Here is an 18,684-nt window from a genome sequence, read left to right as displayed (position 1 = left end):
CAAACAGTTCATATATATTTAGAAACAGGAGAGATCGCATAACATTTCACTCAGACCAAAACGTAAACAAATGCGGGTTTAAAGAAAAGATTATAAAGATAAAATTATAGTATTATAAGAATATCATAAGAATAAAATCTCTGGTACAGTGCTGAAGCAGGAAGTGACGTTCCACTTTGACTCTCTATTATGATAATAGTGGTGAGAGTGGGACCTATAGGAATACAATTCTTGTAGGCCTACATTTTCTAATTGGGATGTCTTTGAGTGAATTCAATTTTAGTGAAACTAGGCATCTTGCGCACTCGATTCGCCCTGCAGCTCGCCGAGCTGGCGCTGCAGCTTGCATACGCAGCTCGGCTGCTGCACGGCTAATCTAGTTAGCTGTTTTAGTGAAACAAGTGTTGCATGATGAGACTTGATTATTTTTGAATTGCTTTGTGTAAATGTAAAGTTGCATGAAAATTATGTTTCATGCAATTTGCAACTATAAAGTTTCACTGTATAAAGCCAGCCTTTAGCCCTCAACTATGTCGCTTTTAGAGGAAGACATAACAGCTGGACTCAGACACACTGCTCATGAACTTCGTTCTTATACTCTGCATGCAATGATTTATTTAAGCTCTTTTGTTTGTCGGGGGAGGGAAGGAGTGTGCCAGAGAGGATGTATGGGCGGGGGCACTTCAGGCACGCGTCCCTTCCTCATTAGAATATCAATAGGACGCCCCCCCCCACACACACACACACACACCACCACGTACCACCCCCACCCCTGCCCTACCCTGCGCACCCACGCGCGCGCACACTCTTCTCTCCCTCTCATAAACGCGCGCGCACACGCGTTCTTATAGCCTACACGTGCGCATAGTAAGCAGTTCTTAGCCTATAGCCCAGGGATCGCGGAACCGCCCGGGCCACCCGGGCCGCGGCCCGGGTACTTTTCAGTTCCCAAAAAAAAAAAAAAAAAAAAAAAAAAAAAAATTTAGATTTTTTTTTTTTTTTTTTTTTTTTTTACAATTAAACCTCATTTACTTATTACACTCGACTGGTTGTTTTTCAGATGTGATGTGAATCTAAAGTGAACTAAACAAGTCAGATCCACTATAAATGTTTTTCAGTAGATGCTGTGATGTAGCCACAAGAAAGGTGCAATATTAATGTTTTTCAGGAGATGGCGATGTTGCTAGCTATAGGTTCTAAACAAGAAATGTGGTTCAAATGTTTACAGTAGTTTTCCTTTCTGGCTGCACTACAATGTTACAATGCTGTGAGACAGGCCCGGCGTTGGAGGGGGGCCTGACCGGGCCGGGCCCCCCATTCCCTAAACTGGCCCCCCCATTCAATTTTTTTTTTTTTTTTTTGTGTGTGCTAAAAACGTTTTTCCGTTTTTCTGTTTTAAAGTTTAAAACGGAATCTGGCTGTCATTAGGCATTGATTAACTGAATGCTATTCCTAACTGTTACTTTGAACCTCCATTTGCAATGATTCTGGCTGGATATTAATTAACTATTGTAAATTTGTCACAATGAATGCAATTTGTGCACAATGTGTAAATAATTTAATATGAATTGTTTAGGCCTATTTGTAAAGTCACAACACATTAGAGATGTGTGTAGTTCCTCATAGATTTAGCCTCTTCCTTTTGCTCTCAAATGCACCAGTTTGACGAATTTTACTTTAAAATGTACAAAATCTTCTTCCGGGGGAGAATCCCCCCGGACCCCCCTTGGCCCCCCCAAGCTAGGGGCAGGCCCCCTCTGTAATTTGGTTCTGGAGCCGGGCCTGCTGTGAGACGGAGCTAAACACAAAAGATGCAATATTAATAGTTTTTCATGAGATACTCAGTATTTAATATTAATACTAATACTAATAATAGAAAAGGAGAAGATACTGAATAATGACATCACAACAGTATAATCCTAATGTTAATTTAAAATTAAATATTCTTCTAAATATGGATAAAAGTCCCAAAAACATAAAATTTTCTTCGGCGCTGCCGAGATTCGGGGGGACGCGCCCCCCCGACGGGGGGACACGCCCCCCCGACACGCCCCCCGGCCCCCCCAAGTTCAGATGCGTTCCGCTATCCCTGCTATAGCCTATTATTTTTAGCTCATAATATGGAAATAGCACTTCTTAAATGAATCAACTGAACTTGAAGCACCCACGTCGCGGCTGGACTTTTGAAAATTAAGCCATTGGCTAGTGTGCATAGAAATAGAATTATTGCCAATTTTACCATTTCAAACTCCTCATGATCACAGTATTGTTTTATGGGCCTATATAGATCAGATAGCCTATATCGAAGCCAATGTGGTGTGCAGCCTAAATAAATTGTGTGTAAAGTAAACCAGTTGACCCCCCCAGTCGATAACCAGGTAATCGAACACAAAAATCAATATTTTCAGAAAAGCACCAATTTGTGTTATTTGTCCCTTAAAAGACCCCATCCATTTAAATGTAGGCTAGACAGATTTATGTGTGCTTAACAGAGATGGTCAAGTAAGTCACTTCTGTTCTGTAGAGAAGAGTTTTGGGTGTACCTCCTCCACACCACGGCGACAGGTGCTGCAGATGACGGCTGAAATCAATACGCAGTAGGGGTGGTGTGTGTGTGTGTGCGTGTGTGTGTGTGTGTGTGTGTGTGTGCGTGTGCGCGTGTGCGTGCGCGCGCGTGCGCGTGTGCGTGCGTGTGCGTGTGCGTGTGCGTGTGCGTGTGCGTGTGTGTGTGTGTGTGTGTGTGTGTGTGTGTGTGTGTGTGTGTGTGTGTGTGTGTATGTGTGTGTGTGTGTTGGGGGTAGGCGGTTTGAGGAGACACAATAGCCGGGCTTGGAGCCCCACACGATGGACCATGTGCCGTTTATTACCATACAGCTGTTCGCATGAGATCCAGACAAAGGCAATATGATGATAGGCCAAAAACACTCCCCCAATTTAGCCCCGCCCCCTCCCCCGGTCTCAAGAGCTGCAGGCCTGAACAGCCGAGGTGCACAACAATGATCTTATCCGGAACCTGCCCACTCTTTTTGTCACCTACACGCGTCAGAGCAATTATAATGTTGGTGTCGAACGAAAGAAAGAAAGAAAGAAAGAAAGAAAGAAAGAAAGAAAGAAAGAAAGAAAGAAAGAAAGAAAGAAAGAAAGAAAGAAAGAAAGAAAGAAAGAAAGCGCTGCGTATTCTTCCTCCCGCTTCCTTCTGATCCATGTTGGTCTCTATAGACCAGAAAGAAAGAAAACAATATAGGCTGTATAGCCCGCCCCCGAAAATGTTCAACGTTCACCGCTGTTATCCACAGTCCACTAGGTAGGCTAGGCCTACAACAGGTTTGATGAAATGCAGCCAATTGATCCAAACTGTTGTGATGAACTCTTTGTTTGACATAGCAGGCCTACAAACATTTGAATCTCTAAATCTCCCTTTATTGGAAGCTATTATTTTTAGTAGCTATAGCCTAGGCCTAGCCTACTAGCTACTCAATTTTGGAGGAAATCTACCTCTACTAGCTATATGGAAGTGCAGCATCACCGAGTTGTTTACATATAGGCTAACAGTTGAAAATTGGATCTGAAATTTGCTTTTATGATCTGTAGCCTAGGCTACTGCATAATGCTAAACTTGCCTGGTGATTAGCAGTTAAAGATGACTTTGGTAACACTTTAGAATAACGTTCAGTAGCCTAGTCATTTATAAGCTATTAGTTAATGATGAACTAATACAGTGGCGTAGTGGTCGCTGGAGAAGTGGGTAGACTGTAATTTACACGCCCCCCCCCCCCCCCCCCCCCGGCGTTTTCCCCCCGTCTTAAATGGCCTGTCCAGCAAAGGATACATGTTTTGCGTTAAACATGTAAAACAACATTATTTGAAGGGGCAGTTTGCAAAATATTACTGTTATTACACAGGCCTAATGCATGAATATAGATATAGCCTATTCCTTTCATGATGGGGCAATATGGTGTTTCAGTCAGAGATTATTTGTATGTAATAAACATTCACCTGGTAGGCTACTGTTGTAGGCTACCATGCAGCAAACTGATTTTTTAAAACACCATATTGACCATAAATGAACGTTATCATAAAGTGTTACCATTACTTTTTATCATAATAAAAATAAAATAACAATATCTTCCAATTGCGCCATGTTTTTTCTTCCTTGTGCATAGATAGGCCTACTTTTCAACTGGGCCCAGATGCCGCGTGTAGGCTTATGCTTGTTTTATACCCCGCAGAGGTCCCTCGTGTCCCTGCTGGTCCCTCAGGTCTGCTCCGGCTCCACCTCCTGCATGTGACGCGCAGCATCCGAGCTATAAAAGCATGATGCGCCTTTACGCACCACAACATAAATACATAGCCTACACAACAGCAGCGGCGAGGATAGAAGATCAAAGAAGACAAGGATTTAGTGCACATCTATTATTGGACCTTGCTGCGCACTCAGTTCTCAGCAATGAAAGTTATGTTTTAATTATTATTTTTTCCCAACAAGTTTTCCTCGCCAGTTTTTGGAAATATCCTTGGATACAACGAATGCATACACACAGCTAGGACTGGGAAGCAACTATTTGGAAGAAATGGCACATCTACATCTGAGATACCTCTTGGCTCTGGCGTTATTACAAGTGGTACGTAGCCTCCGTTGTTTTGGGACTAAAACTTGCATCTCCAAAGTGTCGATCGCGTCTAATATCAACTTGTTTATTTTCCAGGTATTGTCCTCTGGTGTGTTTGAGTTGAAAATCCATTCATTCCACACGGCGCAGCGCATCTGCAGAAGACACAGGGATTGCCATATGTTTTTCAGAATTTGTCTGAAACACCCAGAGGATGTGATCTCTGCAGAGCCGCCCTGCACCTTCGGGACCGGACACACCAACGTCATCAGAGCCGATCACACCTCCATTTCGAGCAGCGCTCCCATCAGGGTGCCTTTCCACTTCAAGTGGCCGGTAAATGCACATTAGCCTATCATAGCGTAGTTGCATGTTTTTATGGAATAAAGTGTAGCCGTTTAGTCTGAAATATAACTTTATTCCTATTACACAATAGGCTACTTAATTAATTGGCTATAGCCCGTTAATTAAGTATTACTATCAAACTAAACAACAACATGAATCTTTGCTGTTCTGAAGATATGATTGACATTAATGTTGGTTTGCTGAAAATCACTGTCATACCCACTTTTTACGAATAGATTAACTTAGCTATTTGGCATGACCTTTCCCAAGCACTGAATGCGCCTTTTTCTGTTTTAGGGAACATTTTCTTTGATCATTGAAGCATGGAATGCTGAATCTCCGACTGAATACACAGGTACGTTTTTCCCCATATATTATAGGCTATAGATCTAACCTGACGCTGCCAGATAGATGATTTTGTTGTTATCTGATCTCAAGATCTCGCGAGAATCCAGATGGCTTGCAAGGTGGTTAATATGGACCAAGAGGCTGAGCATCAAATGACAAAACCCTAGGCTATATGACAAAGTCACTGCATATGATTATTATTTGTTCAATGTGCAGGGTCACCAACATGCAGGGACTTATTTAAAAATATGGCTTCCAAATAATAGTTTGATCTGACCTTGATTTTGTTTAATCTCTTCTCTGTATTATCGTGGTTACACACACACACACACACACACACACACGCTCACGCACACGCACACACACACACACACACACACAATCAACACCCAAGACGCTTTTACGCGCCAGCTTCCTCGCAAGATCACCCGACTAATAAGCTCCATTCCCCTCAGCAGACAACCAAAACAACCTTGTGAGCCGTCTGGCCACCAGAAGGAGACTTGCCATCGGCGAGGACTGGTCCCAGGACGTGCATTTCGGCGAACAGAGCGAGCTGCGCTACTCCTACCATGTCTTCTGCGACGAGTACTACTTTGGCGACGGCTGCGCTGAATACTGCAGGCCGAGAGACGACACACTGGGCCACTACACCTGCGACGAGGAGGGACACCGCATCTGTCTGGAGGGCTGGAAGGGAAACTACTGCTCTGAGCGTAAGTGGACACGTGGTGACCGCCCTATACAACCAGCTAGTTGACCTTATAGCTCTGATGAGGGGTGCAGGGATCAACACAGCATCACATTAGTGCGTTTACGTAAGCCTCAAGCGGAAATCACTGTCATGTTCTTCTTTAGGGATTTCAAGTGGACCGGTGGCTCAGTGGTTAACACTGTTGCCTCACAGCAAGAAGGTCCCGGGTTCGAACCCCGGTCCATCCCAGGTCCTTTCTGTGTGGAGTTTGCATGTTCTCCCCGTGTCCGTGTGGGTTTTCTCCGGGTGCTCCGGTTTCCTCCCACCATCAAGAAAGACATGTATGTTAGGGTTAATACTCCTGTCAGTGCCCCTGACCAGATACTGGCAAAAGAACTGGAGTTGGTCCCTGGGCGCTGCACAGTGGTTGCCCACTGCTCCTAGTTCTAGGAAGGTTCCTAGTAGAGGATGGGTCAAATGCAGAGGATGCATTTCCCCAAGGGGATAAAGGATAACTTAACTTAACTTAAGTGTTTCTGTGGCATCAGAGTGAGTTTATCCTATGGTATCTTTGTTATTCTCTGATGGTACAGTATCACCATATTCACATAAGATTCCTATAGATTACATAATCATATAGATGATGTAATATTTGTATAGTAGGCATATCCTTCTAAAATCAATTATATTGACATATTGTCCTAAACTTGCTGATTCAGGGAGATTGATGAGCAGCTAATGCAGTTTTTAATCAGGGACTATCTTGCAGTACCTAAAACAGTTAAAGGACGGCTTTACCGTGGGGGATATGAATATATATTAAATCTCACGCCCCTAAGGTTTTCGAATCCGTTGAAATTTTTGAAATTGGAGCTTCACTCCCAGAGATATCAAGCATCTCTCACATATTTTTTGGGCCAGCCGACACGTTTCGCGTCATCTGGCCCAAGTCCGCCTTGCGGAAGTCGTGCACCTATGAACTACAACTGTTGTGAGCCATGGTCCCGCCTCTAGAGGTCCTCCACGCCCCTTCAGAGGTCTTCAACAAAAACGAAAAGGCAGCCATCTTTTTCAACCGCCTAGCCTGCTGTAGCTAATATTAGCTTCCCATAGTTCCTTGCAAAGAGACCGATCTCGGGAACGGAAGCACGGACAGACACGGGACTGGCGGCATTGGAAAGGTCGTCAAATTTTACATCTAGTAGTAGGTGGGTTGAAGTAACGAAATCAACGCTGAGCAATGTACCCGTTTTTACACATTTTTACAGAAAATAGTTACAACATCAGATACTCCTACGAAAATGCCTTAAAATGCATGAATTTTTTTTTATGAAGACATCTCCCGACATACAGGTGCAGCTCATAAAATTAGAATATCGTGGAAATAACATGGACAAGTTATTTCTTTAGGCAGTAATTAAAGCAAAATTATTCCCGACCAAGTATTGAGTGCAGGCATGAACATAACTTTTCAGAAGATCGACATTTCTATTTTGAAAATAGTTTTTTGTGTGTGATATTTAATTTGTTGAAATACTGTCTTGGGGGGTTTTATGAGCTGGAAGCCAAACTTATGCAAAGTTAAACAAATAAATTCTTGAAATAATTTACTTAGTGTGTAATGAATCTATAATCTATGAAAGTTTCACTTTTTGAAAGGAATTATGGGGAACAAGTAACTTTTCCACAATATTCTAATTCATTGAGCTGCACCTGTATATACTACCGTTTACATTTGGTGCAATTTGGAGGCAATTTTATTTTCGATTTATTTCTTCTTCTCTGTATGTTTTATTGTCGAAGCCTTCTTCTTCTTCTTCTTTGAGTTTTATGGCGGTTGGCAAACATATATGTGCATTACCGCCACCTACTGGAGTTTGATATCAGCCAAATGCCTGAGGGGTGGGCATGAAAACGAAGGCCACGCGAGCCCAGTGCATTGTGGGAAATGTAGTATTTCGAGTCCCCGCACCCGCACCCGCACCTCCCCCCCCCCCCCACACACAGAGTGGATTTCGGTTGATATCTCTGTGAGTAAACCTCCAATTTCAAAAATTTCAACGGATTCGAAAACCTTAGGAGCGTGAGATTTAATATATATTCATATCCCCCACGGAAAAGCCGGACTTTAATAAAGCAAACACACCAAACCTTCTTCATCCCTCTGTTAAAGTGTATTCAACTCAAAGTTAGTCAAGACATGGATGAACTTTTTTTTAAGCTATATTCTTTAAACTCTTAAAGGAGCAGTTCACCCAAAAATGAAAATTGTGTCATCATCTACTCACCTTCAAAGACAACTCGAGAGAGAAAAAACAACCGCCATTCACTTCAGTTGTAAGCTCCAGTTGACACTGGGCCACCACACCACCACACCTGTGTGTTAAATGTGTGCCCATATTTCACCTGCGTTTCACCTGGCATGAGGGTGAGTACTGTAGATGATGACACAATTTCCATTCTTGGGTGAACTGTTCCTTTAAGCAGACAGGGTCAACTTTAGACAATGGTCTTTTCAGAGCACATGGAGTATCTCCTTTATCTGGCAGACGAGCCACAGCGCTCATGTGTTTATAGCTGCTCCATCTGCCTTTTGTTCCCCAGCACAATGAGAGAAAGAGCCATGCCCCCAGTTAGAGACATTTTCCAAGGTGGTCTGTGTGTGTGTGTGTGTGTGTGTGTGTGTGTGTGTGTGTGTGTGTGTGTGTGTGTGTGTGTGTGTCTGTGTGTGTGTGTGTGTGTGTGTGTCTGTGTGTGTGTGTGTGCGTGTGTGTGTGTGTGTGTGTGTGTGTGTGTGTGTTTGCACTCCTTCTGATTGAAAGTGTGTGTGTGTGTGTGTGTGTGTGTGTGTGTGTGTGTGTGTGTGTGTGTGTGTGTGTGTGTGTGTGTGTCTGTGTGTCTGTGTGTGTCTGTGTGTGCGTGCGCGCTCACAAGAAAGCATCTGTCTCCACGGCGGTGTGCCTACCAGCTGCTTGGCTTAATACTTAACCAACAGTGAAGTCTGAAACAGGGCCCGGGTCAGACAGCCTGCTCTGAGATGTATGAGGAGGCGTGCCCATTGTAACCACACACTCCTCCCCCTCCTCCCTCCTCCCCCTCTCCAGCCATCTGCTCTGCGGACTGCAGCGAGAAGCACGGCTACTGCGAGGCCCCCGGGGGCTGTACGTGCCGCATGGGCTGGCAGGGCCCCTCCTGCAAAGAGTGCGTCCGCTACCCGGGATGCCTCCACGGGACGTGCGGCCAGCCGTGGCAGTGCAACTGCCAGGAGGGCTGGGGCGGCCTCTTCTGTGACCAGGACCTCAACTACTGCACCAACCACCGGCCCTGTGCCAACGGCGCCACCTGCAGCAACACGGGACAGGGCAGCTACACCTGCACCTGCCGGCCCGGCTACGGCGGCACCAACTGCGAGCTAGAGACCAACGAGTGCGACAGCAACCCTTGCAAGAACGGAGGCAGCTGCAACGTGAGTGTACAGTTATTAGTCGAGTCAGTTTAATTTATTTTGTGTGTAGCATTTGATCATGAAAACGTTTAGCCACATTAATAATTACAAGACAACAAACAAAAACAACAGAGACGATCGGGAGCCTCTAACACTGCATTTTTTTACATTTGCATTTTTAAAAGCTACTGGATTGTTTTACCGCACAAAACAGGAACTGAACAATTTCAACTTGCTCACCTGGTCTGCATGCATTTTGGCAAATAGAAACATATTCAGGGTTTATTGGAAATGTAGTCTTAATATTGATCAACACAAAATGCTACATGTAGCACCAGATAACAGAAATAACTTTTTTTTTAATGTTTAAGCAGTTTCAGACTCTTGTCGTTTGATTTGATTATTATCAGATTTTTATAACTACTTTGAGACTTTCATCTGGCTATTCTTTCCTTAACACGAAAGGTTGTCTTTGTCTCCCCCTGCAGGACCTGGAGAACGACTATTCATGCACCTGCCCGCAGGGTTTCTACGGTAAAAACTGTGAGATCATCGCCATGACGTGCGCTGACGGCCCGTGCTTCAACGGAGGCACGTGTGTGGAGGCGCTGACCGGAGGCTACACCTGCCGCTGCCCGTCCAGCTACACCGGCTCCAACTGCGAGAAGAAGCTGGACCGCTGCAGCAACAGCCCTTGTCTCAATGGTGAGTGTGACAGTGGACATTTCGTGGTCGAAATTCTCAGCTGGATATACTTGCCCTGTGTTAGTGAATAGGTATTACCTTATGCCCTTTTTGTGGCTTATGGCAATGATGTGCTGCAATGTCTAGGGGGATAGTTACAACTTTTCTAATATTAAACGTGTTGCCAAAGGGGAATACATCTGGTGGAGTCTGTCACCTGTTGGCTCCCTCTGCTAGTATCATTGGGGCAAAAAACCATGCAGTGCCCCCTAGTGCCCGCTCGTGGCGCCGGGGCTGCAGGACAGTTATTCAAGTCCCCTAGTTACAGGACAGTTACTCAAGTCCCCTAGTTACAGGACAGTTACTCAAGTCCCCTAGTTACAGGACAGTTACTCAAGTCCCCTAGTTACAGGACAGTTATTCAAGTCCCCTAGTTACAGGACAGTTACTCAAGTCCTCTAGTTACAGGACAGTTACTCAAGTCCCCCTAGTTACAGGACAGTTATTCAAGTCCCCTAGTTACATGACAGTTACTCAAGTCCTCTAGTTACAGGACAGTTTTGCTCCAACAGATTAGTCTCCCCCCTGCCCCCCCCCCCCCCACCCCATATTGAAACAAATTAGAATGTACTGCACCTATGCACTCAAAACCGTTTGTCACATCGTTCCCAGACACCCCTGCCACAGTGCCAAATGTAATTCCATTAACACCCCCCTCTTCAAACACACTGAATGCTCTGCGTGATGATCTTGGTCTGTGTAATGCTAAACAGAGGCGTGTTACTTACTCCCTCCTGCAGGTGGCGACTGTCTGGACCTGGGCCAGAGTGTGCTGTGTCGCTGTCAGCCGGGCTTCAGTGGCGCCAACTGCCAGCTGAACGTAGACGACTGTGCCTCAAGCCCGTGCCAGAACGCCGGCACGTGCCAAGACGGCGTGAACGACTACGCGTGCTCCTGCACGCTGGGCTACACCGGCAAGAACTGCAGCGTGCGCTCCGACGCCTGCGGCGCCCGGCCCTGCCAGAACGGCGGCACGTGCTTCACCCACTTCACCGGGCCCGTGTGTCAGTGCCCCAAGGGCTTCATGGGTTCCAGCTGCGAGTTCACGCTGCAGCCCAGCTTCAAGCCGGCTCTGCGCCAGACCACCTCGCAGCCCTCCTCGGCCACCCTCACCGCCTCCTGCGTGCTGCTGGCTGTGCTGGCGCTGGCTCTGGTGGCGGGCGTCGTAGCGCTGAGGAGAAGGCGGCGCCTGCGCAGCCGGAAGCAGCTGAGCGACGTGGCGGTTTACAACGACCTGGACACGGTCAACAACCTGGGAGGAGGCAGCGAGAGAGAGGCTTTCCTCGGGCCCAGCGGCTTGTTCAAGATCAGCAACAGCACAGCGCGCCTCAGCCTGGCTCTCAGCCCGGACGGCAGGCACCACCACGGCTACACGCAGGGCCTCGTGGAGAGCAGCCTGGCCAGAGGCGGGCGCCAGGACTTCATGTGGAGGGAGGAGGCCGTCCTGGGCTCTGCGGTGGGGCTGAGATGAGACACCTCCTGGGTCCAGAGGGACATCCACGGAGGAGAAGTTGGTGTGAATATTAGCACTTGTCTCTCCTCTCCTCTTCATGGACAATGAAAGAGGGGGGGAAAAGTGAATGACTTTCCTCAATGCTGAAGCTTACTGTACTGTTTCATTTAAACATGAGAAACAAAATGTTAAAATGTTGTTGTTTTTTTACAAAGACTATTGAAAAAGTATATGGGATGAAGCTCTTCCAAGATAAATGACCCAAAGAGACAAATACATGATACACTGTTCATAGGACCTACAACACATACCAAATACAGGAAGTCCCAATATTACCTTGGAAAAACCCATCCATACTACATGTTTTAGAGGGTTGTTGTCTTTGATATTTGTTTAATCATTTTTTGTCATTTTTTTAATTTCGCTTTTCAATCTTCCTTTGGCCATTTTTTCCTTATTATTTGAATGTACCATATTTTCTATTGTTTATATTATTTATTTATTTGATAATTTATGTTTATGACTTCACTTTGTCACAAATTGAGATATATATTTATATGATGCTGAATGAAAACCCATGCTTGATGTTCTAATGGTGGATCATTTGTCTGTGTGGGCTGTGTGGAATATCCCAAAGACATTCAGGGCAGGGGATATAAAAAAAAAAGTCTTACCATTACTGTAATATATATCCAACTAATTACAGTACCATTACCATTTCTGCTTATTGTATTGTGCCATTTCATGTTCATGCCAAAGTTTGTGTTTTGTTCTAGGTTTTGACTCATACTTGATTTCATCATGTTGTCAGTGACTGTGATGTGGAATAAACATTTGCTTTGATTCTTTGACTATGGATGCATTTTGGAATGTTTTGTGGTGAGTTTATAGACTTTATCATCACTTTTCTTGTTTAAATTAGAAATCATTCAACATATAACCTAGTTTGAGTTCGGCCCTAAGAGAATTTAGCCTCTCTAGAGTCCTCAGCTCTGATTGACTATACCCTGATGCTGCCAGGTGGTTTGTTACACAGAACCATCTGGAACTCATGCTTGGAAAACTGTTTGGAAATGGGCAGGTGTGGATTTCTCGTGCGGTCCTGATCTCGCATCCTGATCTCAGCAGCCGCTGCACAACACTCAACAATTAAGAGTGTATCAGTTGGGCTAATTTGAATAGCTAAGGAGCTAGCCTACAGCAGTGACCATCTTTGTGAGTGTTAAGGTACTAGAGCAGGGAGTGGACACACGAGTGAGGACATTGTGTTGACAAGGTTAAGGTTGAGACATTGTGCAGGAAACACCAGACAGGATTGTGTGAAACATCTCAGAAGTCAGTGGATTCAGTGGATCAGATCAGTGGTTCTCAAACTTGTTCATGTCAAGGACCCCTAAACTGACACAAATTATACCATGGACCCCCATTTGTAGCCTGGGTAAACCCAGCCCCCAGTGACCTGCTCTCAGGCTCACCCTGCTTACAGTCACAAGGTAGTGACTGGGAACTGAGAGAGCAGGTCACGTGGGGGCTGGGTTTACCTAGGCTACCCCATTTGATAACTTTGTCCCAGGATCCCCCATCTGATAAGATTTTAGCTTTTGTGAAGACCCTCCCACTCTCCTCGCCCCTTCTGTCTTGAAGGAGCTTGGGGTCGTTAGGCTGATTTGGTCCACCTCGGCCCAGCGCACTCATTGGGATTAAGAAGACCTTCAGACCATTCAGTCTCTCCCTCCTCACTGATGCACCTTTTGTTCTGTTCATTTGTCTAATGTAGTTTGTGTTGACCAGTTGTTTCCCCTTAATTTTTAGTTTATAAATTATTATTTTAACTTTTACTCTGGTGTATGACTCCCCTCATTTGTTCCTTCCTTAATATGAGGGGAGTTATACACTGGTACAGTGTAGGATTCCATATGACTGCAAGGTCTCATCTGGAACAATGTCCCAAATATGATCTATCAAGGCATTTAATTATTACATTTAGTAAGGTAAAGGTAAGTGTCAAACAAATAATATCTTTCTAGATTAAAAAGAATTACAGTTACATTTTAGTTTATTACCTGAAGACTGGAGAAGAGAGTTAAATTGGTACTTTATTGGCACTCAAAGTAAATCTCAGGAATAATGTTCCCCTTAGAAAGGCTTAAGTCTGAGCCTCTAATTGTAAATATAACACACACACACACACACACCTACACACACACACACACACACACACACACACACACACACACACACACACACACACACACACACACACACACACACACACACACACACACACACACACACACACACACACACACACACACACACACACACACACACACACACACACACACACACACACACACACACAGAGAGAACAGAGCCACCAAGACATAAGATCTCCAACCAAAATAATTAAATGATCGAAAGTGGTCCGGACTGTGACTGTCAAAATCCTCAATCTGATATTAATTTTAAACTGATATTCAATCAAAACACTAAAAGCATGCAGAATAACAGATATTAAACAGGGAAACTTTAAACGGAAATTAAAGGCTAACTCTCTTGAAGTTTAGAAAACAACCCGTTTAATAATCACTCAAGCCCTCGGTTGGGATATAATTTTTTTTTTTTTTTTTTTTTTTTTTGATGAATTGGTATCAGCAAATTAAAGCATTAAAGGAGTGCAAGTCAGAGACTGACACCATACAATCTCAGGCAAGCCTCTTCATATTCCTCTATAGCTGTAGAAAATTTGAGATGATTCCCTATCAATATTCAAGAGTGTAGAAACGGTAACAATAAGTACAAGTCAGAATTACAACAGGACACAGACAGACCTGGCAACCCATGATGGGACAGCAGGTTGTGCTTATATTCTGCTGTCAGGTCAGGGGGAGACAGACACAGAATCTCACTTCTTGTTTCACTGTGAGAGATAAGAAGTACACAGATTTATTTTGAAAAGATAAGTACTAGTGTGGCCTATACCCAGAGTTCAACCATATCTGCCTGATCTGATCCTTTCAAACTGACTCATGTCATGTGCCTGTGAATCGAACACAGTTGGTTGGATGTAAAATATGAAGGATAAGAATGTATGTGAAAAGCTCTTACGGGAATAAGGGCTAATATTATATTTTACTGAATTATGTTTCCTCAAACACAAGTTACATAAACACACACAGTGATACATGGAAGGGAGGGAATTCATTTTAGCGTTGGTTAATTGATTATTCATTTCTTGTCACATGCTTTGGCAATATTGTTTGTTTTTTAAACTGGCATGCCCATAAAGCACACTGAATTGAATTGAATTGAATTGAATTGAATTGAATTGAATTGAATTGAATTGAATTGAAAAGGAAAATTTAGGTATCTTCATAAGCCATTTTTGGCTTCTAAACTCTCCTGCACAATGTTAAAACTTTTACATTATTACTGTTTGTTTGTTTGTTTGTTTGTTTTTTTACATCTGTGTGTGCAAATAACTTCCAAAAAGAGACATAGCATCACAACAAAACAATCATATAAAACCAGTTGTTTTAAAAGATGATAGTGTGATTCTTTTTCAGGCAGGTGGAAAAAGCCTGATCACTGGTTTTGACTGTCTGACTCTCAGGCTGTGCTCCAGCTCATGAGCAGCCTCTAGTGGCTGATACCTGCTGGTGACAAAATGAGACTTCATAAATTGAAAGTACTGGCCCTCATATGCCTCCCTCATATCAGACAGTCCTGGATACAGAGTTTGCCCTATCTTCCATTATAACCAGAAAGCCCAACTCTACAACCCACAAAGCCTTCCTTGTCTCTATCCTGGTCTTGACTCTTAGATACTTTGATGATGCATTGCTTTTTATTTTATTGTTTTATACCGAACCTTGCTATTCTTATTATTGGCTGCATGTCATGTTGGTGATTCATCCATTTAAGCTCATTCATTTTATAGGCATTAGTACTAATAGTAGTAGCCTAATATTAGGCATTGTCAGCGTTGAAACACTGTTTGGTTGAAATCGACAAAACTGCAAATAAAAGTATCTCAAAAGCACAGGGGCACGGTGGCGCAGTGGTAGCACTCTCGCCTCGCCAGAGATGGGCGAAAAATACATCATAAAGTATTTTGATACAAATTACAAATACTTGCTCAAAAAATGTATCACAATACAAATACAAAATACTGGCCTGAAAAATGTATTTGAGATACAAATACGTATTTTGTATTTTGAAAATACATAAAAATACATTTTATAAAAATTGATAAAGAGCTGCAACAATTAGTCAATCCATCAATTAATTGCCAAATATTACATTAATTGCCTATTTTGATCATCTATTCATCATTTTGAGCTATTTCTGTAAGGAAAATGTCCTAATTCTCTGATTCCAGCTTCTCAAATGTGAAATTTTCTGGTTTCCTTAGATGGTAAATCATCTCTTAGTCCTCTGTGACAGTATTCTCCTTTGTGTACCCTCTAACACATTAAAGGTTCATTTCAGTTTTAGCTGTTTTTCAGCACAGCTAATTTCTCCCTCACTTCAGCTGTTAATCACCTTCTGTGAGGGCTTTTGACTTAGCGGCATTTCTACATGTTAACCTCAAGTTTTGGAACTTTGACCATGTTAGCCCTAGATATCTGACATCATAACAGTATCCCTGGAGATGATGTGCCATGGCTGCAGTTATGGAAATCGCCGGCTCCACGGGCTCCCAAAATCATGACTGACAGACAGACAGACACCGCCCACCCACCTTGGTGCCATCGTGCAAATGTGCGCCATCGGCTCATACTACATCAGAGTTGCTCGAGTGACATCACTGATGACATCACAACTGCCTGAGTGACATCACAGTTGAGCAATCAGCTGCTCGAGTGACATTACTGATGACATCACAATTGATCGAGTGACAACACTGATGACATCACAATCATGACCCACACTGCCGCCACACACACTGCCACCCACTTTGCCAATTTTAATTAAGAAGATAATTAGTTGTGTCTTTCTAATATGATACACTGGTTTGAATATGCAGTGAGTAAACAGTTGCATTTGCAGATACTGTAGGCCAGTGCATGCAATATCTAATCATCAATTTATATTAGTAATTTATCTCTGGGGGAATTTCCACCAATACAAGGCTTCATACTAGACGAAGAAGTGATGTGATGTCTGACTCAAGACCCACCCTACTCTGCCTCTGATTTGTGGTTGAGTTTGTTCTGAGGGTAAGCCAATCAGAGGTAGAGTAGAAGTGACATGTCACTTTTTTTTTCTCCACAGTTTAAACCTGTGTCAATGGTAAGAATGTGTCAATTTGAGAATAAAATGACATAAAATTAAAGAAAAAAGTATTTTATGTATTTAAAATACACAAAATACAAGGTCTGAAAGTATCTTGATACAAATTACATCTTATTTTTCTCAGTCCAGCCAAATACAAATGACAAAATACACAAATGTATTTGAAATACGTATTTTAAATACATGTATTTAAAATACTGCCCATCTCTGTGCCTCGCACACACGCCTCACAGCAAGGTCTCGGTTCAATTCCCACCTGGGACGCTGTTAACACTTGTGGTATGTCTCTCCATGCCTTTGGTGTCTGGTGCCCAGGTGGTTTATCTCGTCAAAAGGGCCTTTCTGTGTGGAGTTTGCATGTTCTCCCCGTGCTCCCCTGGGGTTTCCTCCATATATAACCCCCCACTAAAAACATGCAGAAGATCGTTGTCTGATCGTCGTTGTCTGGTTGGAAGAAGTTGGTCTGCGCTTCACCGCTCATGGCCTGACCATGGAGGAGGACGAGCCAGGATGGGTCAAATGCGGAAGACAAATTTCACAGTGCCTCTGCATCTCTCTGTGTGTCTGCGAAAGTAACTGCTGTGTTATCCTGAGACAACCTGGGCCAAACAGGAAACACATTTGGCTCGGTTTATGTGCCGACTCAAATAAAGTTGTCCTTCCTAGAATGGTTTTGAACAGATTCTCCCAGACCACACTGATGGTTTCTCTGTCCAACCATCTTCTGGGAAAAAAAAGTATAATAACCTCAGGAGTCAGATGAACCACAATGTAGCTAGTGTAAAATGGTAAATGGTAAATGGACTGCATTTATATATCGCTTTTATCCAAAGCGCTTTACAATGTGCCTACATTCACCCATTCACACACTGAAGGCGGCCAGCTGCCACGCAGGGTGCTGGCACAGCCATCGGGAGCAAATTGGGTTCAGTGTTTTGCCCAAGGACACTTCGACATGCGGACTGGAGGAGCCGGGGACCTTCTGGTTGGTGGACGACGCGCTCTACCTCCTGAGCCACAGCCACCCAGTGTCATTTTGCACAAATGAAAACATAAACACAGTGCTCAGTATGAGTTTTTTCCCACAGCACTGGGCCAGCAGGCCCAGCCGGGGTCAGGTGATGGCAATTTCAGGACACTCACTCACTCAGTAAGTGAGTTCATGGAAAAGGGGCCATAGCTAGGGATAGAGAGGTGGTAGAGAGTTGGGATTCGAGGGGTGAGTAGGGGCGTGGCCAGGGGGATGTGGGTGGTTTGGAGGGGGTGGGGCCAGGAAGGGGTGAGGGAAAAGGGTCAGTTTCAGTAGTGAGTTTAGGGAAAAGGGGCCCTATGGCTAGGGATAGGAACGTGGTAGAGTCGGAATTCGAGGGGTGGCTAGGGGGGAAGAGTAACTAGGAAGATGTGGGTGGTGGGGGGCGGGGCATGTGCCATAAAGCTGAATAGCCACACCATTGCACCGTGGGCTTAAATGTTTGCACCACATTATAGACTGCTTGGGCAGTGGTGGCCTTAAGGTTAGAGAAGCGAGCTTGTGGTCGTCAGTTCAATCCCCGGGACCTGCAGGATCAATCTGGGTGGGGAAAGAGAAAAAAGCAGCACTTTCCCCTCCCACTTTACCACCACTGAGGCACCCTTGAGCAAGGCCCTCAACCCCAACCGCTCCAGTGGAGCTCATCAGTGGCCGGCAGCAGATCAGACTGTGGTTGTACTGGTCAGCTTCCTGGTATGAATGTGTGTGTGAATGTGA

At 44.2% G+C, this 18,684-nt stretch overlaps 1 protein-coding gene across 1 annotated transcript; it reads left to right on the top strand.

The window, feature by feature from the left end:
* Nucleotides 1-4,571: 4,571 nt before the first annotated feature.
* dlb (deltaB) lies at nt 4,572-11,657 on the top strand (the record flags this gene model as incomplete). Its single annotated transcript, XM_083649903.1, has 7 exons — nt 4,572-4,622; nt 4,707-4,946; nt 5,253-5,310; nt 5,762-6,019; nt 9,102-9,463; nt 9,931-10,147; nt 10,927-11,657. 7 exons carry the CDS (start codon nt 4,572-4,574, stop codon nt 11,655-11,657), a joined length of 1,917 nt encoding a protein of 638 aa, XP_083506029.1.
* Between the last annotated feature and the right edge of the window lie 7,027 nt (nt 11,658-18,684).

This window comes from Poromitra crassiceps (genome assembly GCF_964638095.1).
Source record: "Poromitra crassiceps genome assembly, chromosome: 1".
NCBI lineage: Eukaryota > Metazoa > Chordata > Actinopteri > Beryciformes > Melamphaidae > Poromitra > Poromitra crassiceps.
The sequence above is the reverse complement of the archived record's forward strand: the minus strand, read 5'-3'. Positions and strand labels throughout refer to the sequence as shown.